The sequence below is a fragment of the Cyprinodon variegatus genome, unplaced genomic scaffold, assembly GCF_000732505.1.
Source record: "Cyprinodon variegatus isolate N-32 unplaced genomic scaffold, C_variegatus-1.0 Scaffold724, whole genome shotgun sequence".
Taxonomy (NCBI): Eukaryota; Metazoa; Chordata; class Actinopteri; order Cyprinodontiformes; family Cyprinodontidae; genus Cyprinodon; species Cyprinodon variegatus.
Window position 1 is genome coordinate 73,354 of NW_015151177.1, and position 24,210 is coordinate 97,563.

General features: G+C 36.8%; 2 protein-coding genes across 2 annotated transcripts in view; one reads left to right on the forward strand and one right to left on the reverse strand.

The window, feature by feature from the left end:
• The first annotated feature begins 2,603 nt into the window (after positions 1–2,603).
• On the forward strand, positions 2,604–15,494 carry LOC107097787 (abhydrolase domain-containing protein 2-A-like). Its single transcript, XM_015395077.1, has 11 exons — positions 2,604–2,690; positions 3,125–3,162; positions 3,615–3,833; positions 6,600–6,775; positions 8,160–8,327; positions 8,773–8,956; positions 10,871–10,963; positions 11,174–11,275; positions 11,373–11,442; positions 11,536–11,620; positions 15,147–15,494. The coding sequence occupies exons 3-11, from the start codon at positions 3,622–3,624 to the stop codon at positions 15,353–15,355; spliced, it is 1,299 nt and encodes a 432-aa protein (XP_015250563.1). The 5' UTR covers positions 2,604–2,690; positions 3,125–3,162; positions 3,615–3,621; the 3' UTR covers positions 15,356–15,494.
• A 5,481-nt stretch (positions 15,495–20,975) lies between these two features.
• LOC107097786 (retinaldehyde-binding protein 1-like) overlaps positions 20,976–24,210 on the reverse strand; it is an 8,336-nt gene continuing 5,101 nt past the window's right edge. Inside the window, exons 5-8 of the mRNA XM_015395076.1 lie at positions 22,724–22,902; positions 22,471–22,629; positions 21,860–21,970; positions 20,976–21,762 (exon numbers count right to left, since the gene is read on the reverse strand). Of these exons, the coding sequence (XP_015250562.1) occupies positions 21,616–21,762; positions 21,860–21,970; positions 22,471–22,629; positions 22,724–22,902 (596 nt within the window). The 3' untranslated portion in view covers positions 20,976–21,615. The remainder of the gene's footprint in view (positions 21,763–21,859; positions 21,971–22,470; positions 22,630–22,723; positions 22,903–24,210) is intronic.

A 24,210-nucleotide genomic window follows, 5' to 3' on the forward strand; every position in this document is an offset into this window, starting at 1 on the left:
TATATATATATATATATATATATATATATATATATATATATATATATATATATATATATATATATATATATATATATGAAGATTATCCCTGCCAAACTTTTTTTTCCAAAACAAACATAATCCTAGATAGTTATTATAAAATTTAAATATATAATCTTGTATCAGATACCATAAAATTAGATAGTTAAATAGTTTTTATTATTTTAAAAACAAGTAATCTTATTCCATTGGAAACTGGCCCCAGCTGGCCCCTACGGTTTTACGTTTTTTTGTATGTTTGTTCTTTTATAAAGATTATCCCTGCCGGACCTTTTCCCAAAACAAACATAATCCAAAATAGCTTTATAAAATGTAAATATATAATCTAGTATCAGATACCACCCTACGTTGTTAAATAAAAATAAAATAAATATACAGAAACACTTTACATTATCCAACAGTTTGATACTAGAACCCTAAAATACATTTTGTAGTCGGTTTTAATGTTACATCAATGACGGGAGCTGATTGTTAACGCTATTTCATGCAAATTACACTAGGGTGAAAACTTATGTAACAGCCTCAGAGCTCACGTTCACCGCACGTGCTACATGTGTTGACCGTTTGACAAAAACAGAAGGAAACAAACCCTTAAAAAGGAGTTTATCTACTTTGCTGTTTGCAGCAACATGTCTTGCTAAACAAAATACTAGTTAAGCTCAAACAAGATTGACAAAAGTAACATCTGCGTATAAAATTCATCTCTTAAAAGCAGTAACATCCTCCATGTTACGTCATCCGTACCGGTGAACCAATGAAAACGCAGATATGCAAAGCAGCAGATTGTTCTAGGAAGTGGGCTGTCGGAGCTGAGGCGTTTAGTACTTCAGGTTCTGCGTCTAGACCTGTATTTTTATGACCTTTTTTTTTTTTTCTTTCACCAGAGGGCATGATTCACATCAGACTGCTATGCTTCAAAGACACCATAAGCACATAAAAAGGCCAGTGGTGGATTAGGAGCCTGTCCCACTCTAAGCAGAGAGGAGTTGCCTCAATCGACTGGCTGAGGTAAGTAAAACCGAGGATGCGTTCTGTTAAATGATGCTGTAGGGGCTTAATATATAATTAAAATGATCAATATTTATAGCCGAGATTCGTTGCGCGAATTACTTTGTGAATTAATAACGTTTGCGAAAATATAGCCTAGCTTGAAGTTGCTACTGAAAAAAAAAAAAAATACTTGGTGTGGGTGGAAAGCTAACGGTTTTGTTTCTAATTTTTAACCCCCGAGGATATCGAGTGCAGATGCACTTAGACTCGTTTTATTCTTTATTTAACATAAAATAGTTTTGCTGTTTTGTTAGCATATCTCTCTGTGGGTGTGTCATGGCGATTAACGGGAAACTGCTGGGTGAGCCCCCTTGGAGAGTCGTGACATGGGGAAGAGCTAACCAAAGATTAGCTTCCCTACTACTAACCCAAACTACTTGTTTTACTTTTTTTTTTTTATTTCTACTCTCCCCCTTTTCACCAAACTAAATGCTTCTTTAATTTAGATTTTGTTTACTTCTATGCAATTCTTAAATGTGTGATTTATAAATATAATTGTTGTGTTACTTGTTATGTGTAAGAATAGGGAATTCAATCAGTGTTAACAAATGAGATATAAAAATATAGATTCCTTTAATATCAGTGTATAATTAATACACTATAACATAAAGCTCATCAGAAGATATGCTCTGATCCAGCCTCTCCTGGCCACCACTGGTTTGTGGTGGTTCCAGAGGTCTGACCTTTGTTCTTATGGTGTTGATTACTGTAACATTAAAGGAAAATAAATATGCTGGAAGGTCTTAGAGAGTTTGATTCTAACAGAAAATGAAGAAATAATGGACAGAATATAAACCCAATAACTACATCTGTCTAGGGGAAACTCTTAATTTAGAATCCCTTTTTAATAAATGTTAAAAAACAAACTTTTTATTCTGGTTTATCTGCTGATTGATTATCAGAGACAGTCCCGGGGGAATTATTCATACACATTACTGAATTATCGCATTGAAAATTTGGAAATAAATTTAAACCGGGGGGTTTTCAGTGACGTATGCCAGTGTTATTCAATGAGCTAAATTTGTTTGCTAGTGGTTAATTCTGGTACCACTACTGTCTACATCTGTGTTCTCCTCATAAGTAATGCTTGCTTAAACCCATTAACTGTTAAGAGGTCACACGAGATTCTGTAATTGGCTTAATATGACGGTGCTTTTCCCAAATATACAAAAATACACTAATTTAGCATGAAATTATCAAACAGAAATAACATTCTGAAAAAAAAGTTTCTGGCTTAATACATACAGAAGCTTTGTGGCAAGAAGATTCAATATTATATCACCTTGTGTGGTTTTTTTTAAAAAAAATTTTATGTGTGTTAAACTAATTTCTTTTATTTTTTAGGAAAGAAACAAGTTATCCCTTTTGGATAAAAACAAAACCTCGTTAATTCAGAGTGCAATGATCTCAATCATAAGCCATGGTTCATGATAGATTATTTTAGTAATTTTATGCAAAAGGGGGTTATTTCCATTATTGTTGCACTGCAGTCTCTGTTTAATAAAACTTTATTTTGCTCTTAGGTTTCACCGCATCCCTGTGAGCTGAAGAGACGACGCTTCTTCAAATTTGTTTCAGCTCTGAGACAAATTTCATAGCAGGCAAGTTCGAACACAACTTTAAACACAGGGTTTTCCTTATCGTTTGATTTTATCACCCACTTATTAGTTTACTTACAGCTTGTCTCATAGCGACAGCATGTATAATCTTTCTGTTGAAATTTTAAGTTCCTGATCACTTCTAATTAATCGTAACTTCCTTCTGTGGGCCTTTCCACAGACTTTGCACTTCCTCTGGTTTTTTTGTTCTTTTTTGTGTAACTACCTTGGATGACATTTTTTATTGTTTGATCATTTAAGGTAAAACACATAGAATATTGATGTTAAAGAGTTTTCCCTCTTTGTGCTTTTAAGTTAAGTAGAGCCAGATCCTCTCTTTTTTTAAATAAATGCTTGCTTTGTTGCAATATTAATTGAATGGTTGTTGATTAACATATTAAAACTATCATACTTATATTCTCTGTTTTTTCTTGTAGATTTTTTTTCCCTGAAGGGCACGAGAGTTTATATCAAGGTCAGTCAAGATCATTAACACAATTTAATCCGTTTCTTTTCACAATCTTATCTTTAATTGATTAACTAGCAATATCACACCCTAGGAAAACCTTTCCTGACTATGCACTGCAAAAAAGAAAATCTAAATAAGTAATTCTTCCTTACAATAAGTGCATTTTTATCTTGAATTGAGGAGGAAAGCAAGGCTCTTTGCCAATGGAACAAGACAATTTACATTTAAACTAAGAAAAATAATTTAAAAATTAAAAAAGTATCTAATTATCTTATTTTGATAGTAAAAAGACTCATTCTATTAGCAATCATCGTATTTATCTACTCAAATTATGAGTAAATAGACTTGATTTAAAATTTTTTTACTTATTTCTAGATAGTTCTTGCAGTGTGTAAATGATTTTCATTCTGGATTTTTTGCTTGGCGACAAAAAACAACATACTTTATGTACTTTACAGCCTAATTATGAGTACCCAGTACGAGTCGAACCTGCACACCATCTCCCCTGAGATGCCGGCCATGTTTGACGGCATGAAGCTAGCGGCCGTCGCCACGGTTCTCTACATCATCGTCCGCTGCTTGAATCTTAAGAGTCCCACTGCACCACCGGACCTCACCTACCAGGACACGGCCCTTAACCGCTTCCTGCTCAAGTCCTGCTCTCAGATGACCAAAGAGTGAGTTTCCTCCCTATTGTGTTGCGTTTCCAGGGAAACTGTGTTACTTTTTTGGCCATCTGTTGCTGTGGTGTAGGTAGCATGTACCGTCATCAGTGTCACTGGGCATGCTGCCGGTGTGTATCAGAGATTTTAAACATTAGGCTGTATTTTGGGGCTTTTTCTTTTAGTAGGCTTGGTTTATGAAAAGACAGGATTTACATTTATGACCAAGTAAGTGAACCTGATGCAAAGCAGATCGTCGTAGGTAGAAATATTTCTGCTCTTCCAGCATCGGCTCAGACCCATAATTTATGAAGGGCTCTGCATTCTTTTTTTTCCTAATAAACCAATATTCCTCTTCTTAAATTATTTCACTGTATACATCTGTCTGCGCTCATAAATCTCAATGACAACTTTTGCATCAACCAGGGGATTCTCTTAAAGCACACAGTCCTATCTGCTTATATAACCCACTGTTACTCAGCCCTTTGCTGTTCGGCTGCCGTGTCACTGAGTCATAAGGCATCAGCGGTGTTTACACTTGTGTCCAATGTGTTATGGTTACCTCCTGAATGGCCATAGATTCTGCTTAAAATGCAGAGACTAGATTCTTCTTAAAGCAGGTTTGCTGAAATCCTGCAACATCTCCTCCTGCCTTGTGCTACGAAGTCACGTTACTACCTCATAATGTCTGCCTTTGTTGTTGCATAACAGATCGATCCCCCAGAGAGAGGAAAGAAGGGGTGATGCAAGGTTAACATTCATTAGGCCCCGTTTGAGAATATCTGCTCTGGGTTTATGCCGGATATACACAACAGGAAGGAGTATTTTTAGCTGCTGCTCTTGCCTTTTATCCTGATGACTTTTAGTAGTATATGATCTCAAGGGTTTGATAAAGATTTTGGAGATTGTTTTGTGTTGATATAAGAGCAGAAGGTGCTGCCAAAAGCAGTGAAAAGTATACCAACATATTATTGAGATGCATATACACCATAAGATTGTCAGAGGAAATATATTTCATACATTTGACCATATAGTTGTCATTAGTGTTAGCAAAAGGCTGCTAGAATGCAGCATTAAGCAGGCTATAATATTTCAAGTGATGTTAATTAATGCTTTCCATCCCTTAAATAATTGATTTTTCTCGTTGGATAGACTCTCCCTGCCCTTGATGCCCATGCCTGATATACTGTAGATTTAAACTAGCCTGAAGTCCTTAGACTAATGAAGAGTTTAGGTGAAATCATGACATAAGCCAAGAGAAAACTGTTAAACACATCATCATCAGTAAAGCAAAGATATACATCAAAATAGTGCATGCTTTTTTGTCTATCTTCCCTTTTAATATTAATGAAGATAAAATCTTTCATTGTTTTCAGTTCCACTAACAAGCCTGAGTTGTTTCTGTTTGATTTTTCTTTGTTTGCTTTCTATCAAATAAGGGAAGTTTGCCTTTTACTTCTCAGCTTCACATGTTAGTCTCCTAAAATCACGCTGACACATCTGGTTCCCCTTTACTGTTACCTAATAGCGGTGAAGGACAGCGGCCCGTTCGCTGTGTGTGATAGTGACGTTGACAATTCTAGAAGATGCACTCAGCAGAACCGGCTAGGTCAGTGTGTTCCTCCCAAGGTCTTTTTGACAAAAACACAACTATAGCGGTTGATTAAAATAGTTTCAATAAAAAATGGTTTATATTAGTATCTCGACACTGTTTCATTGATTTTTTTCAGATTGGAAACAGAGTAATCTCTACTAATCCTTTACATCTCCCTGTCCACATGAGGACAAATAAGGTAGTCAGTACGTAGTCTGGCTAAGAACCTTCCAGAAAGTGAAGATAATCTTTGTCTACAGCTGCAGTGCATGGTGTCAGTAATCACATTATCACCAGACGGGAGTGGTGCTGTTTTTGACAGTCCTCTTATGCAATATCTTTTCTCGGTCTGGTTATTGTGACAGTCGGAGATGAACAAGAACAAGGTGAAAAGGCTTGTGTAACTGCTGATCTGACCGAACCCTCCACACGGTGCACCTGCCTGCTGTACCTGAGTTATGTGGGATGTGCTGTTGTCATTTTAACCTGAGAGCAGCACACGCTTTACCTGCACTGTGATGCTCTATGCCTCTCAGATGGCCAATTCCTCTCTGCTCTGTTCATCATGGACATTTTCTGCTATGATGACCAATTTAATGAGCACAAAACACTCTCAGTTAATGAATCACCTGCACTTTTTGTTTCCAGATGTAGATAAGTTGGCTATTAACATTGGAGACTCTAGTCTTGGATCTTGATATAGGTAGATCTTCCACATTACAAAATCATATAACACATAATTTATTTTATTATCAAGCAAATGATCAAAGCAAATTAATTTCACCCAGAAAGGGTCAGAGAAGATGATAGACATCTACTACAGCTAGAGTCCATGCCTATCTGCCTAATTTATTTATTGTACGGTTTAGGTACAAGTTTACTTTTAAAGTTCCAATAAGGTGATTGGTGGTAAAGCAGGAAATGCTGAAAGAAGTATTACATAAGCCTTTCAGTCCAACTGTTACACCTGCAGCGGCATCAGTGTTTTTTTTTTCCAGCTTACATACCAAGCACAACCTCGCATAACATAGCAACAGACTAACATGAAACATGGATGATTGGTTTCCATGGCTGTCTTTAAGACTCTACTAAAGGGGGAAAGATGACTCTATGTATGATGTTTTATTGCTACCAGCTGTTGGGAGACTCGTATGTCCATATCAGACTAAGCAGGGTTTATTTTCCAGGTACGTTCCGCCATTACTGTGGGGTAAGAGCGGCCACCTCCAAACAGCGCTGTATGGTAAACTGGGTCGGGTAAGCTCGCCTCACCCCTGTGGAATCAGGAAGTATTTACCCATGCATGATGGAGCCACCGCAACCTTTGACCTCTTTGAGCCACTGGGGGACCATCAAACAGGAGGTGATGCATTTTATCAACATCTGATTAAATTAACTAGTATTCTTAGGCTTTTCACGAATAATTAGAAAGAAAAATTAGGTGATCTCCTGAACCTTTGGTGATTTTTCTCTGATAATTGTACATGCTCCATAATTTTCTTTCAACACTGATAATTAGATTGTAAAGCGCAGTAATGATCTTGTCATTTGATTGCTGTACCCACCCTTTTAACAACCAAAGCATTGGTAATACACTGGGAACCTTTGGATGTAATAAATAGCAATAATAATCTTAAACCAACCCTTGTAGCTGCGGTTCAGAGGCGATCCTCAGAGTTTGTACCGCTCTTCATATTGAGCTGGCTCAGCTCATTCACACTGATCAGATGGAAAGAGTGAATGGTTCTCCTGAGGTCCAGCTTTAGCAGCTCCTATTTGACCTTTCTCTGCTTTATTATTAAGAAACCTCAGTTAATAGAAAACACTTTACTCAGATTCCACTTTATTTTTATCTTGGGTCCGCACCCTTTTTCCTGCACCAGCAATGTTTGACTATAAATTAACAGAAATCACTGGTTGTGTTCTAATCAATCACCTACTTTTTCTTGATTATTTTTTATTTTTTACTTAGCTGATAGTGGCACATAATGAAAGACAAAAGCTCATGTTTATAAACTGTAATCATATCTGTTGAAACTGTAATTCTACTGCTGCTACTTCTGTCTAGTACATGCCACACCTTTTGAGTGTTTGTCCATCCTGGACGAAGGAGCGCTCCTGCACTGATCTTCCTGAGGTTTACCCGATTTTGTTGTTCCTCCTTAATTACATAGATAGAGGGTGCCAAGAGGGGTCTGCCCAGCTGGGTCAAAGACTTTCCTTCAAAAGATTTTACAGATACGTTAAAAAAAAAAAAAAATCTGGAAGCTACAGCATAATTTAGTGAATAACATACAGGCTGTGTCTAAGAAGAAGAAATAAGTGAGACGATCTTGGCGTGTGATGTTTTGCCAGAGCCTACATATCCAAAATAGATTTTTGCGGCAGTTATTCTTTTTTGAGTGTTATTGATCCTAAGGTTACATATCATTGGGTGCTTATTCATGAGGACCTTGTTAATGATGAATCCTTTCTTTGAGGGGTTTATGTGAACCCTGACTCTAACACGTCACCTTTGATCTCTCATAACCTTTTAAGACATTTGAAAAAATATCTTCTTCTTCTTGTAGTCTAGATGTTTTTTGATAAACTGTGTATTTGACCAACCAACAGCCCAATCCCTTATTTGGACTGGCTGCAGAGTTTTGCTTTGCTCGTTTACATTTATGACTCTTCCCCCTTATCGTTGCTTGCATTTCTCTCACTTGCACATGTTTCTCTTGGACCTGTTTACCTGTATTCAACAGATGAGATCACCATGGTGATATGTCCTGGTATCGGTAACCATAGCGAGAAGCATTACATCCGGACCTTTGTAGATTATGCCCAGAAGGAGGGCTACAGGTGCGCTGTGCTGAACCATCTGGGCGCTCTTCCCAACATCGAGCTTACCTCTCCACGCATGTTTACTTATGGTAAGAGCTTCTTGATTTCTGCTTATTCATGCTGTTAGACTTTGAGAGGGATTCATATATCTAAAACATGAAAAAAAAGATGTATTTTTTCTCCAGTCTCACCGCTTTTGGCCTTTTTTGCTTCTTTTTTAGTTGAGTTATTTCTGTGGCCAAGTAATTAAATTCAGAAAAACTAAAACAGAGCATGGCCAATATTAGTCCTTTCTAATATTACAAATTGGTTCTGATTTAGTAATATGCCACACACATACACATACACCTGAAAGATCTTTGCAATATGTGAAGCAGTAAAAGAATCTCTGCAAGTAAAGAAATAAAAATAAGGTAAAGAGATCTTATAGAAATGTAAGTGTGGCAAGAAGTGCTGAGCAGGAAATATTGTGGTTCACTGTTTAAGTGGGGTTATTTTTTATTGATCAGTAACTTTATTGTTACTTTTTTTCAGGGTGCACTTGGGAGTTTGCATCAATGGTTGGCTACATTAAGAGGACCTACCCTAAAACCCAGCTGATTGTCGTGGGCTTCAGTCTGGGTGGAAACATCGTTTGCAAATTCCTGGGCGAGAGCAGAGCCAACCAGGAGCGAGTGCTGTGCTGCGTGAGCGTCTGCCAGGGTTACAGTGCTCTCAGGTGGGTTTTAGTCCCCTTATTTCCTTATTTGAGGAGTTATATCATCAGACATGTTTTAACACCAGCACTTCTACATTTCTTGGCTCAGAATAAGGCAATAATGATTGAACCGCATTCACATGTGGTTATATAATGCTAGCTACAGTCTGTCAAATGTCTTGCCATCACTGGTGCAGGTTTATTTTGACATGCTTCTATATTTGGAGAAACTTTTAGTGGCTGTCCATTCAGACCAATTAATAACCACAGAACCGGAAGAATTTATGCTTTAGTTTCAGCTGCTTGTAGTGCAGATTAGTTTTGTTAGCTCAGGCACTCAGAGTATAAATCAAAGATGATGGGTTTCTCTGTTGAGTTTCCTGTACCATCTTAACTATTATAAGATTTACATTTTCCAATGTGTGGGGAAAATAATGCTTCATGGAAAATCTACTTCATTTCCAATTCCTGTCAGCTCATTCTAGTTTACAAAATCCAAGCTGTTCCTAAATCTCTGGCACAGATACCACTGGTGGTACCTGGGTTCCATTTAGTGATACACTGGTATCTAACAACCAATCATAAGAAAAATACAAAGTGAAATGAAAAAGTTTGAATCATTTAATTACATTGTTTGTTGTAAACAACGACTAGGGTAAAGAGGGGTGGATTTAACCAAGAACCAAAGCTAGTGGCTACTTACTGACGCAGAGATCTGGAAAATGACATCACACCCACTTTAACCTAGTTGAACTCCCATGTTCAGTAGTAGTCGTGGGTTTTCAGCACAAAGTATTAGAAAAAGATTTTATCTGATACGAAGTAAAAGACTATGGTAAGAAATGAAAGTAGAGCTTTACTCCAGCTTTTGTTGTGTTTGAAAGAGGCAGCAGCCATATTGGATTTTTAGGCTGTGGTTAGTTAGGAAGATGAAGGTTTTATAACCATGAATACTGACTTAAGGGATCTGTTTTTTTTTTCTTATACTTTTTAACTAAAAATACAATGTTCCTCTTTGTTAGCTAAAATGTTGGTAGTTGTTTTAAAATATTCTAAGCGTAAAATATCATGAAAGAAGCTGGAGAGTCATTAGACCTGTTGTGTGTATATATATTAAATGTATAGAAGGAGAGAGAATCAAATTTTGGTATAAGATGGATTAAAAAATTGACAGTAAAGGTTGTGTCTTACCCCCACGTTAATCCTACATTTTAATGTTATGAAAACAGCTTCGATGATGTGTGTATTTTTACTAAAATGATTCATACCTTAGAATAATTATATAGATTATCCATGTATTGAAAATGATCAAATAATTAAACTATGTTGATAAGCCTTAACTACCATTAGGTTTTTTACCTTTCATCTTTTATCTTTTATACATGTTAAGGAAAGCTCTGTGTGTTAGATCATCTACATGAACTGTATGTAAACATGATTTGATGTAAAAAAAGAAACCGATTACATGTTTGTGTCAAAGGTGATTGAGAGATTAATTGAGTTGAGGAAAGTTGAGTCTGGTTTTTATTTTTGTTAAAAGCAGCAAAATGACTCGAATACAAGTCCGAGTAGTGCCATCTCACTGCAGAGCTGAGTCTTAAGTGTTTTTTAGACGTACAGTGTGAGCAGGTAGATCGCATCAGAGCGTTGTGCCGCACAGTGAGAGAACATGCATCATGAGCTGTACAGTGCGAGTTGTAGCTGCCTGCAACCATTGAAAAAATTGCACTGTATTACCGGCTTAAGCTTAACAAGTTAAGACTTTAGAAAAGAAAATTGTTCTCCAAGATTATTTTATTTAAATCTATTCCTGTGTTTCATTTTGATGCCATTGCTCCTTTCAAACCATGTCTTTTATTGTTCTGTAAATTTAAATTTAAGAATTGGGCGTGTTTTCCAAAGCTAACACCTTGCATATTAATCTCTACCTTTTAGGGCTCAGGAAACATTCCTACAGTGGGATCAGTTCAGACGCTTCTATAATTTCCTAATGGCAGATAACATGAAGAAGATCATCCTCTCACACAGGTATAGCACCTGCAATTCATAACAGACTTAAGTTAAACTTTGCAGTAGAAGCAATGCTTCCGTTACCACCTCGTCTGTAGTTTGAACTGCTAATTCCTTGTTTTGTTTTGTTTCTCTGTGGAGGTCATTGACAATTGAAGTGTTGCTGCTTGTATCAGAAATAATTTAACCTGATTTAAATCCAAACTCATTTCCACTTGTGTGCAACAGGCACAGTCTTTTTGGGGAAAGCTCACCAAAAAAATTTGATGCAGATCTCAGCCGGCTGTACACAGCAACGTCCCTCATGCAGATCGACGACAACATCATGAGGTACGTAAAACTGTTCAGGACCTGTTGATTCCCATGCAAGAAATATGTGATGCTGATTGGTGTGTAATGGTGTATTTTTCTTTTCACATTTCAACAGAAAATTTCATGGCTACAGCTCTCTCAAAGAGTACTATGAGAAGGAGAGCTGTGTACATTATATCCACAATGTAAGAAGAGCTCCAGCAATCTTGTGTTATTTTCTCCTCTTTCTGTTTTCATATTTGTGTTTCATGCTTAGAAATCTGTGCTCTAACCTGCAGGTGGATGTGCCACTGCTCCTGGTAAACTCTGCAGACGACCCTCTGGTTCATGACTCATTGCTTGCTATCCCTCGCACGTTAGCAGGTATTTATCACCCAGCATTTTTTACCCAAAACCATAGAGAATCATGCAATTTAGCTAATTTCATGAATTAGGATGATTTAAGAAAAAAATAAATTCTTAGTTTTTTTTAACCATAATTATATTTAATTGCATGTTTTTTGTTTGACCCAGGTGTGTCTTAAAATGATGCAATCGTCTGAACCCATTTACTCCTGGCCCGCTTTGAGCAAATATGTTGAAAGACTGCTCCTAACTTTGCTGTGAATCAGCATATTGCACAAAGTCTGTTACAAAATGTCTAAACTATTCTGATATGAAATGATGATGATCTGGTGAAACCACCGGATATTCTAATATTTTTTGACACAAGTTAAGCAGGTTTTTTGAGCAAAAGTTTTTAAAATGTTTAATTTAAATCAAACTACTAAAATATTTCAAACCTCTCATGAATAGGTTGAATAGAACTTTTTTTGGAACCTGTGCAAACGATTGAATTCCAGTGTTCACTCTCTTTAGCATATGAAAGTATGTGAAGTCCAGAAGCCAAATGTGTTTGCTGCTTCTGAAGTCATTTGTGGAAGAATGGGTTCCAGACTAGTATCATGATAGAATCCCACCTGTGCAATTAGTGAAATTAACTCACTGCTCATATAATCTGTGGCCAAGACACTGAATCCAATAAAGTGTGACAAATGAGGTGAACAACACTGGATGAAGAAGTATAAAACAGGCTGATTGATTACCATTAATGTTCTCTAGAGTTACAATACATCTTTCAAGTTTTGATGAAACAGTTGAACAATTACTTATTGTTCAGAGTAAAAAAATAACAAGGTTCGTTAAGAAATGGATGAGCGTTTTTGATGGGGAAGAACTTGACTGACCTGTCTCTGTTGGATTGTGTCCACCTTAACCCTATTTAACAGGAGAGTTAAAGCCAATATGCCTCCAAACATTAGACTGAGACATTTCTTTATCTACAGGGTTTAAAATTCATACACTTTATTTGTTTAAAACTCAAGATCCAAATAAAAAACATTGAAAGCAAAAGCGTACATGATAACACACAAAACAGCACAAATACATGCAGTCACCAAAAATGGCTATACAAAATTCAATGTGATGTGTTTGTAATGGCAGAAAGTAAACATTTCTGCCAATGATGTGTAGTTAAAACACTGCAAAGCCCTGCACAAGTCCTTATTAATAAGTTAGCTTTTGATGACTGAAAAGGTCTTAGTTAAGTTGCCATGTCATATTATGATTTAAAATTAATCATTTTTAATTGTTTTTGTTATATATATTTAAGATGCGAGTCTTGGCCTACAGTTGCAGAATATATTGCAGATAGAAATAGATATGTCGTTCTCATTCGTATGACTGACTCTGGCAATGTGGAAAATTAATGTTACAGTTCATTATGTTTAGGCAATTATTTTCATTTAGAAATCCAAATGAAAGGCTGCTATGTGTTCTTATAGTAGACTTGTGTGCTTGTTTGGGTTTTTCTCACGGGTAAACCGAAGCCGTCCTATAGTAAACGCCACAGAAGTCACAAAGCGTGACATAATTTAGTTGAACTGTGTTAAATAATCACAGTGTGTTTGTCCTGTTTGGCTGAATGTTGTTAATGAATCCTTCTTAGAGAAAAACCTCCAGCTCTACATTTCTTGGTAGGGCAGGGTGTAGCACACATTCTGAGTAATGTTTTCTGGTTTGAAGTTATTCTTAAAGTAAAGACTGACTGGCTGTACTTTCCACCAGTTCAGTGCTATATTTAACATTACTGACTGCTTGATTGTTTTGGAAAAGGAATAAGGAATATTCCCTATGCAGGCGTCCTGACATAGACTCCTGCTGTCATTGTGAGATCAGTTGCTCTTCAAACTCCCAGACTAAGAGATAATCTGCCCTTTGACCATGGATGTGGAACTGACTGACTCAGAGCTACCAGGAAGAGGTTGGACAGAAATACTACTGCTCTGTTGATGCCACAATCCTCTGGGGTTAAAAATCTTTGATAGCAGTTGAAGTAAACAGGGTTCTAATTAGTCTCCAAGGAATACTTAATGTGTCCTGTTCAGCTAAGGGCTTGTAATGAAGGGAATTTAGTGCAAATAAATTGCCTAAATGCACAGCTCTTGTTTTTTTGGGGTTTTTTTTCGAATGTGAGCTGTTCTGCACAGCATGTTGTTCCCAGCTGTCATGTAGTGCCTTCTGGGCCGCTGTCAAGGCTCTAGCGCCCCCCCCCCCTTCTGTGTGCGTGGTCGCTCAGCATCTGTCATGTTGAGTGGCGAAAGCCCAGCATATCTGAATCGCTTTTCCAGATACCCCACTAACCCACATAGGATGCGGAGAATGACCTACAACCGGGTTGGTATTTCTATATTTTTATTTCCTATTTGATGCATTACTGCAGCAAATGGGAAGAGAGTAATGGTTGTGTTAAAGTGTAGAGGTGGCTTTTTTCTAATCATATGTCAAATTAGAAAGACCAGACCTGTAGTAAAACAGATCAAGCAATCTGTGGCAGGTCCCTTAGGGGGAAATCAAAAGTGCAGCCTGTCATCAATATCTGCATCAATTGTGTCAAACTGTGAGCATAGCAGGAATAAACCTGGTGAATTCAGATTTACTGCTACTGCATGATAAACCACATATATTATCTGTCTTATTTAATTACAAAGGTGACCTTTATCTTTGTTTACAATTTCTCCACTTCTATAAAATGTAATAATTGTGCTGTTGCCAAGCAGTGATGCTGAAACTGGATGTTTGTTTTCAATTACAGTTTTTGTTACAAGCAGTCATTTTAAATCCCTCCATATGATGCCGGTTTGTTAGGTGGAGCTATTGCCCTTAAAAATCAGGTTTCTCTTGCTGGCTTGATGAATCACTGTATAAAAAATAATTTCATGAACTCAAAGACATGGACTCTACTTTCATTTGTTTTGTCTTGTTTAAAATATTGTTTAATGCCTGAGTTCATGATTCCAGATGTAACCTCATCATTCTTCAGGGTTATTCAGCAGCTTTCTGCTTTGCCTTAGCCTGCCTACATACCTGGGGTAATTTTGTAATTCTTGATTTAAGTCAAGGAGGCAAGTATAATTGTGAGCTATGAGTTTGACAAAGAAAAAGCTGGAGAAAAAAAAAGACATATCTGCTTTAAAATATCAGTTTGTTAATTTGCATAGTCAAATCGTTTTATTTGCTGCCGAATGTCTCCCAATAAACTCTGTGGAATTATGTAAAACACTGTGCTTTAAAAAAATCAACATACCTCGGCACAACCAGCATGAAGGAAAACAACACTGACCTTTTGTTTTATAAAATATGGAACAGAATGGGTGTGTCCAAGCAGTTAATGCTGTACTGAGGCAACCAAATAATCCATGGGTTGAACCAGACAGCCTGTGGGACCTGTTAGTCAAGGCCAATCTGTTTGAGCTACCTGATTTTCAAAAAATGGCCAGAAGGAAAATACTGCAGTGGTTGTTCTAGATGATAATCTGTGTTATTCTCCTTGTTCCGCTTCGTCCACCAGCAAAGAAACCTAATGTGATCTTCGCCCTGACGCTTCACGGAGGCCACCTGGGCTTCTTCGAAGGGGATGTCCTCTTCCCTCAGCCCCTCACCTGGATGGACAAAGTAATTGTGGGTTACGCCAACGCCATGTGCCAGTGGGAGAAACAGAAACCGCCCTGCCAAAGTGCCCACCTCACCGGGAGCTCCTGCTTCGAGGCGAAAGCCTAAACCTCCGTATCTTCCCTCTTTCCTTCTCCTCATTTTTACATCTCACACTTTCCAGCACCGCTGTTCCAACATGGCGTCGAGGAGACACTTTAAACTGCTCTTGTTCTCTGCCTTCTCCTCTGGTGCTAATCACCACTTCCAAAACACACACATGCCTTTTAGCCCCATTTGTAAACCCCTGTCCCCGATCCCATCACCTTACAGGGTGTGGACTGCAGAGTAGAAATTAACTGCCTTCACCTCAGAGCTGGAACATTCGGTCATCTAAAACGCAGCGGCGCTCGGTTAATGGATGAACTGACCAAATACGACCCAAAATGAAATAAAGCTAATTTTAGATGGGGAAGGAAATGGCAGTATGACTTTTTACCAGAGAAAGAAGCACACAAGGCGTCACAGAAGGCGAGGTCAGAGCGACTGTCGGTGCCTGTTTACTGCACCTATAAGACGCTCACTGCTTATCACCGCCAAGCCCATAGAGCCTAGTCTGCTGTATTTGTAGTACGTCTGTACGTATGTCTATGACATGTTGAGAGTACATCTGTGTGTGTATGTGTCCCCCACAACAGGACCTGTGGTCCCTGTTTAGCAAATCCTCCTTTTGGATGAACTGCTGCTGTGTCGTACTGTAGAAAAAGTATTACCCTACGGTTCTCCTGCATTATTTGCATCTCATAACATCCTCCTGGTGCCTACGTTTGTTGTTTAGAAATGTGACTTTTGCGTTTTCAGAGCCAACAGGCCTGGGAGCTAACCAGATATTGCTGATAACCCACATTCCCACAAGCTACCACTTTGATTCAGTGCACTTTAATCCCCTTATGCCACACTGTTTTACGTTCGCTTGCTAGCAGAAGCGCGAGTATTGCGATTAGTAACTATTTAGCTGTCCGTTTAACATACGGAGATTTAAAAGGAGCAGGGATGATAACAAAATGTTAGATGAATCAGTTGTTCCCCCAACTGTCTTTGAGCCCTCTTACTTTCTTCTACCTTTGATCAGCTGTAGGTTCAGATAAGCAGTCTGATAAATTCCCCCGATTAAGACCAAACCCCTCCCACTCAGGCTCGGCCCTACTCATTTGGAGCAAACATCAAAACACCAATGTAGAAATGAAAAAACAAACAATGCAATGCTGTTGAAGGGTGAATCAAAAGGGCTGAAGGTTTATTTTCTTCTGTGAGCTGTGAGGTTTGGTGAGTAGGAGGGCTGAAGAGACCAAAGCTGAACCAAACCTTTATCATCGTGAATTTGTTTGTCAGATACCTGTAATTGTCCTGTATGTATATTTAGATGGAGGATGCTGCATGCTAGAAGGAAAATGGCTTTCCTTTATTTGGAGTATTTATTTTTTTTCTGTCAGCCGATGATTTTAACTGCTTCTTGTATTTACGTTTTTCCACCGAGTGTTATAACGTTTTGGTGTCACCGCAGCATGGTGTCAAAATCAAACTGTAAAGCTGAGACTCGTGGACCTGTCAGAACAAACCGTGTTCCAAGGGCTTAAGGAGCTTCTATCCAGACAAGAAAGCTGTGGTTGAAAAGCTGCTGCTGAGCACTGTGATGATGAGACACATGGGTGGTTGGAAATGATGAAGGAATTGACAACAGTGCCTTTTGTTGGGCTGCATAAGCCAGTGTTCCTCTTTTAATACCTGGTTGGTAGTATTTGTTTGTGCCGTAAGAATCCAAAGCGATCCATGCCAAACGTAGTTGTATTTACTCATGGAAACTAATGGAGCAGCTAGAGTAACTTATTTTAACTTATAAAAGGATTTTTGTATCTTGAGCCTGTAACATTTTTATTGACTGTAGACATAGTGGCCTTAGTTTAGTTTTTATTATTATTGCTTTAATAATCTTGACTCAAATCTGCTGTTGATAAGCTTAAAGATCACCTGTAAGCTTCACACATCTCCAGGAAGTCTTTCCAGAACAGATACTATGAGAACCAGGTATTAATCTCATCACTATGAGAATTGGACCTGACATTCTCTCATTTAACTCAGGGCTTCTGCCAACACTGAACACAATCCCTGTGTTGTTTTTTTTGTTTTGTTTGTTTTTTAATGTAATCTCCTCACTTGTTTAATTTACTGAGGGGAATACTGAGCTGGCTTGATCAGAATCAAGCCAGCTCAGTACAAACACACAGTATTGTTACTCTTTCTAAAGTGTGCACTGTCCCAGTGCTCACTCTTTGCCTCTAATGGCACTGTTGCCATCTGCTGTCAGGGAGATTTTACTACAACTCCCAGTCTTTCATAGCAGTCGTCTTCTCATCCACCCACAGTCTTGTTGCATAGTTTCACTCGTCCACGGCTGTCGTTCCTTATTAATCCGACGTGGTTCGGGGTTCTTTAGATTTTTCCGAAGGATCATCGATGACACCAGCAATAGACACATTTCTGCACTAACAGCTGTTTGTAAGACTTTGCCTCTCTCTGATTTTGTGGAAAAATGCAGGCTTGGATTTATTCTGAACATTTTGTGTGTATCATTTGAACTTGTTTTGTACTTCTCTTTTTGTCTTTTTTGTGTGTATAATTTGCTTGTGCAAATGCAGCAGAGTGCATTTTGGGTATATGGGAGAATACTGTCTCATTTGAACACCTCTGATCAGCAACAATCAAAGTTTTGACAAGTGGGATATATGTCGGACTTATTTTTTTTTTATTTTTTATTTTCTTTAAGGGACCAGAAATGGAAACCAATCAGGGGAATAACCTATTTTTTTTAACAGATTTAAAAAGAGGGGGATATATATATTAGACCAAACCATTTGTGCACATTGAGATTCTTCTCTCAGTTGAAGAATCTAAAAAGTTGTTTTACTGTTCTGGTATAAGAATGTGATCCTATGTATTTATCCTAAAAGTGCTTTAGGCATCAGGATTTTTTGCTCATATTTACTTGCTTGGAAACAAATGATCTTCAGCTGGTTTAGATATAATTCTATGAAAACATAAAGATGCGCCATGCTGGAAAGATGGTTTCTTATTGTTCGGTTTCTAGAAATAAAATCTAGTCTGGTTTCAGCCCAAAATGTATACTTTGGAGCGTACAGGTAACATTTTACAGCTTTAATTTTGTTTACTTTTTTTTTTTTTTTTTTTTTTTTTATGATTTAAGAGTGGTTACAGCTTGAAGGGACCTGCACAGTCACACAACATGATGTACTCTAATACCAAACACTGGGTATTCTGTTTTCTTTTTTTTTTTTAAGGGAAACCAGTGGTGTGTGCGTGTTTGAATTAATTGTGTGAGGATACATGGTTACTGTGTTATTAAATAAATTATTTTCTCAAATGAAGAAAAAAAGCTTCGCCTTTCATTTAGTATCTCATTTTATTTTAACATTCTTGTTAACGGTAAAAATAAACTTACATCCTTAAAAAAAATATCCAAGTATGATGCGGCTTTGATTTAACCAGAGGTGGGTAAAGTACCCTAAAATGCTTTACTCAACAGTAATACTACTTTAAAAAAATATTTTCTACTCAAGTAAATGATGAAATCATCCAAGAAATTACTCAAGCAAGAGTAAAAAATATTTTGTAAAATTGAAACTCGAGTACTATTTACTCCAAGCATCTGATTTAATTGTTAAAATGATGAAATCAGTAAGTTATGCACAAATCCTGGAATTACAAAGAAATTAAACAGAAAAAAGTTGCAAATAACAGAATTACAAAATAACGAATTTGTGTAGAAGAAACTTTCCACAGTAACTGCTACATAAACGCACACAATCACTTTTGATAATTCAAATGTCAGGAAGTTATAAAGAATTTCCAGTTAACTATCTACAGTTTATCACATTTTTTCTCTAATCTCAGAAAAGCTAGAGTAAACAGATTATATACTCAAAAGTAGCAATACCCTCAAAAGAATATCACAAAAGAAAAGAGAACAACTACTCCAAAAAGTACTCTGGTCTCTAAAAGTTACTCAAGTAGATTGTATAAATTACTACTCATCTCTGGATAATTGCGGCAAGTTTTTATTTTTATTTTTTTTTATCTACACCAATTGCACTTAAATAGGATAGATGACGCTTAACATGCTTTCATGGCTGCAGCTCAGCCCCAAATATACATTATTCTTCCAAATGTGGAGCCCTTTAAAGAAAAAAATAATCTGATGGTGATGTATTTTATTTTTTATAAGAAGCACTATTACACAGATTGACAATAGATTTACTTCCTTTTTGTTCCAAGTTACACCTCCAACTATCCTTTGGTTAAATGTCCCCTAACAAACTAAATTTAAACCCTTTTATAGCCATCAACAAGAGGTTTCTCTAATGATGATGACTAAACATTTCAGGCTCTTGTTGACAGGATTGGTGGAGCTATTTTTCTTATTTCCCATCCCAGACGCCTTAATTAGCATAACACATATTGGCACGTCTCTCCTATGGACATTTAAAATGCACATGAGTGCTTTTGAGATTATTGTTCTGTTAGTGCACCTAATTAAATCTGTTTAATTCACCTTCAAAAGAAAATAGAATGGTTTGGACACAAACAGTTTATCATTGAATGCTTACTAGATAATTTGCCTGCTTCAAAGTGTGCATCGTCAGGCTCAACTGGTATTTGCATGGACTATTCAAATACCTCCTATTGAAGGATTTTTTTTTGAAAGGTTTGCCTCTGCAGTTTGAGGTTTTCAAACCTATGAATGGTTTGCCTACTATGCAGTAGCATAGCTGCTGTTAGCAATGCTAACACATTAGACCATCATCCTGTATCATATTTGATACATACCGTACATTTGATACATACATCATCAGTGTGATATCTTTGTTCTTGAAAACTGATTTATACAATCAGACACATGTATTTGACATAAAAGATTGTACAGAAATGCCTTGTGTATCAAAATTGTTGCAAATATGTGACTTCTTCAACATTTTTTATCTAATTTGTAAGAAAGTTTTATGTCAACTCTGATTTGACTATAAAAAAACAGAATAATCAGTAAATGATCTCATGGTCCAGGCTTTAAAAGGTCAGTATCTAGTTGGTTGAACCCTGGACCCGGTGTATGTATCATAAAGGGTCACAAATCGAAACACATATACAGCTGAATAAAGACAGATTTTTATGTATAAATCATCACCAGTAGTCATTAAGATTTTTCTTGTAATCTTAGATTTTATCTAATTTAAGACTAAATAATTGTCCTTAGAAATGATATTCACTCATCTTTTAAATATAGAAAAGTGATCACTGTCTACATGATAAAGGTTTATAAGTTGATTGATTGACTGATAAATATACTAGATTGGTTAATCACGGAGTAAAATAACTTAAGACAGTGTTAGTAAAGCAACATTACCCTCCTTAGAAGTGTTCAGACTTATTAAGTTTCTTCAGAGTGTTAAAAGAAGCTCAGGAATGTGATTTTGAATTCCTGGACCCTGAACTCATTCACCTTCAGCTTTGCTCCACTGCCTTGAACAACAGACAGTCTCTGAAAAAACCATGAGGCCATGGTTTATACACAGAGTGGAAGCGGCTCTATGTTTATCCCGATGTGATAGCAGAGGAAGGAACGTGGATTGGAAATGATAAACTAAATAAGGATGCTTTTGCTTTAAATTGGGTTTATTGCTATTTCAAGTTAATGAAATACAAACAAAGGATAAAAAAGATCTTTAACAGAACTACAGACACATGCGCATCAATTCTAACAAATCCTTGTTTAGGTGAATGAAGCAAACAGAGGACATTAGATAAAACAGAGGGCATTTTAATCATGCATCACATTTGATCAAATGAAAAAAGGCTGCTGACAAATGGAAATTTCCAAAGGCACCACAATAATCTTGAATCATTGATCTAAGGCAGATCCATCCCCCTTTATACTATGCATACTGTTCATAAAGTCAAACTGAAAAGTGTAAGGCACAGCAATCAGAGAGACAGCAACATCTGTATTCACCATGGTTAGTTTTTAGGCAGACAGCATCCAACCAGTTAATACGAAATGTTGACTGAGTCATAATTCCCCCAAATATATTTTCCTTCCTCAGCAACGAATTGTAAGGGTATCACGGAGTACAAAAAAGCTAACACTTATTCTTATTTATATCTACACATAATTTCCCCCACTATTATTATCTCATTCTTATCTGCAGAATGCCCCCTTCTTTCATGCTCTTATACGTCTGAATTTGGAAAAAACAAAAACAAATCTAACTTCAACATATTCCACATAGTTCCTTTTCCAGGTATGAATATATGTTCCTTCAGAGCGCAGTGTCTTCAGAGCCAAAAAGCTGGGTGGCAATGGCTTGGCAGTCAGCCACTGGGGCTTTTCCATCGAAATCTGAAGGCAGAATGCTTGCATCAAATTCTTTAAAGTAGCCGTCCAGCTCTTCCCCGTGAACGAAGACCTGTGGAGCAACAGGGGGACTATTAGAGCTCAATGAGAGGAATTGAATAAACCAACTGGAAAAAACAGGGAGCAGCTTTGTGTGTGGTAATTCGTACCCGTTCCAACAGTTTGGCCTTCATGAAGGGTTTAACCACATTGTAGGTGGTGGTGAAATACCAGGGCTGGTGAATAACATGGACCGCCTTGAAACGGGCAGGAAAGGAGTCCTGCACAGAAATGCATGACACAGCACAGGATGGGGGTCAAACTGCAAGGTGATTCTAACCATTTAGAGCCTGTCTAAATTAAGCTTCTGATTTCTGTTTTTCTTTTTTATATTCCATCCAAATATGGATAATATTACATATGGGAAACTGAGGGTTAAAATGTACAACAACTTATTATCAAAATCTATTTCTGCCTGTATATACTAATGAAAATGAAGTAAAACATTTATAAAATTTAGGGAAAAAAATCAAATACAGAAGTCAAGTAAAAAGCAAATACAGCTTCCTAATTGATGCACACATGTTTTGAGCACATATAATATTTGCTGTCAATTTTAACTACTTATTATTTGTAATACCGCCATCGTCCGCCAGAGGGCATAAGATAAATGCAGAATTAAGTAGTTTTAAAGAAATGATCACTATTGAAAAACAGGCAGATGTCTCAGAGAAGCATAATAAAGAAACACTTTTGGTATTATCAGTTCATTTGGTCTGACCTGTAGCATGTCCACCATCTTTTTGAGCTCTGCGGTCTTTATTCCTGAGGCATGCTGCATAGTAAAGCCTTTAAAGTTCTCTATCAGGACAAAGCCATTGATCTGAGTCTCTTCGTTTTCAAGCAGCTTCTCCAGGATAACACAGTATGCTCTCAGCACCTGTTTCACATGTAGAGACACATTTTATTCAGTTGCATGACCTCTAAGATCTTCAAGGTCACTATTAAGAGAAAAAAGGTGTGTCAGCATCCACCTCATCAAATGTGATCTCCTCCAGGTCCCAGCCTTCAATGTTGAAGAGCAGGACCACACGGCCATATTTGTCTCTGATTGGCAGAACTACTGGGTATCCAGCCTCTATGGTACTGCGGACTGCTTCAGGAGTGAGGTTCTCAAAGAGCTCTGGATAATCCTTCCTGAAGCGTACATAACCTGGAAGATGCGCACAGCATACCAACATAAAGTACAGTATGCCTCAAAGGTCTCAAACAATTTGGGTCGATTGAGACCCAGCTGGGTTCCATTATTTGATATTCATTTAGCTAAATCTTCACTGTGTTGAAGGCAGTTGCATTATACTTGCCCCTTTTTATATATTGTGTAGGAATATGTAGTAATATTTTTCTTAAAGTCTGCAATATGATTTTTTTAGACTTATTTATTTCTCTTTAGCATCTTTGTGCCATTTATCCTCATTTTGAATATACATGTTTTGTTTCTTTTATTTCAAAATAAAAGGATTAAAACAAATCTACTTTTTAACAGCATTGTGGCAAAAATAAGAAATAAACCGAATCATTGTTTATTTTTTTGTGCAAAAACCAAAATCATTTTAAAACTGGAATTTATGTGGTTTAATATATATTTAGGAATATGATTCATTGATTAGGATTCATGGAAGCTCATAGGAAAATAAAAACATAAAGATAAACAGAGGTGGGTCGAGTACCCAAAAACTGTACTGAATAATACTACTTTAACATTTTTTTTTTAAACTCAAGTAAAAGGAAAAAGTTGTCATCCAAACAACTACTGAAGTAAAACAAAAAAATATTTTGTAGAAAGGCTACTTGAGTATTGAGTAGCTGTTGGATAATAACATCAGATTTAATGGTTATAAATTATGCTGGCAAACAGACTAAATTGAAAGTTGTGGCATTTTAAAGACTCAAATGCCTAAAGAATATAAATAAATGTCATGATTATACAAAAAGAAATTCATGCAGGAGAAATTTGCCATTTTTTTTCAACATAACACCAATCCTTACAACGACAACTGTATATATGTTGTATACTGTTAATATCTACTGTTTACTGTATGTTTACCTTATTTTGGAGTAGTTCAAATTACTCAAAGGACAAAGTAATCTGAAATTTTACTCAAGTAGGAGTAACAATACTTTACAAGAATATTAAGTAAAAATAAGAAGTAAACCTACTCCGAAAAGTACATGACAGCCTTGTGGATTAAACATCCTTTAATCACCTGATAGCTCCTTGGAATCCCCTACTTGCTTTTGTTTTTTTCTATATATATATATATATATATATAAAAAAAAGAAAATTCAGACCTATAAGAACATTTTTTTTTAAATAAAAATAGATTCTTTGCTTATTTTATTTGACTTATACACTCACCGGCCACTTTATAAGGTACACCTGTCCAACTGCTCGTTAACACTTAATTTCTAAGCAGCCAATCACATGGCGGCAACTCAGTGCATTTAGGCATGTAGACAT

Coding starts and splice junctions, on each gene's coding strand:
- LOC107097787 (XM_015395077.1), top strand. CDS start 3,622: ATGAGTACCCAGTACGAGTCGAACCTGCACACCATCTCCCCTGAGATG. Junction 10,964..11,173: donor AAGATCATCCTCTCACACAG/GTATAGCACCTG, acceptor TGTGTGCAACAG/GCACAGTCTTTTTGGGGAAA. Junction 11,621..15,146: donor TATCCCTCGCACGTTAGCAG/GTATTTATCACC, acceptor TTCGTCCACCAG/CAAAGAAACCTAATGTGATC.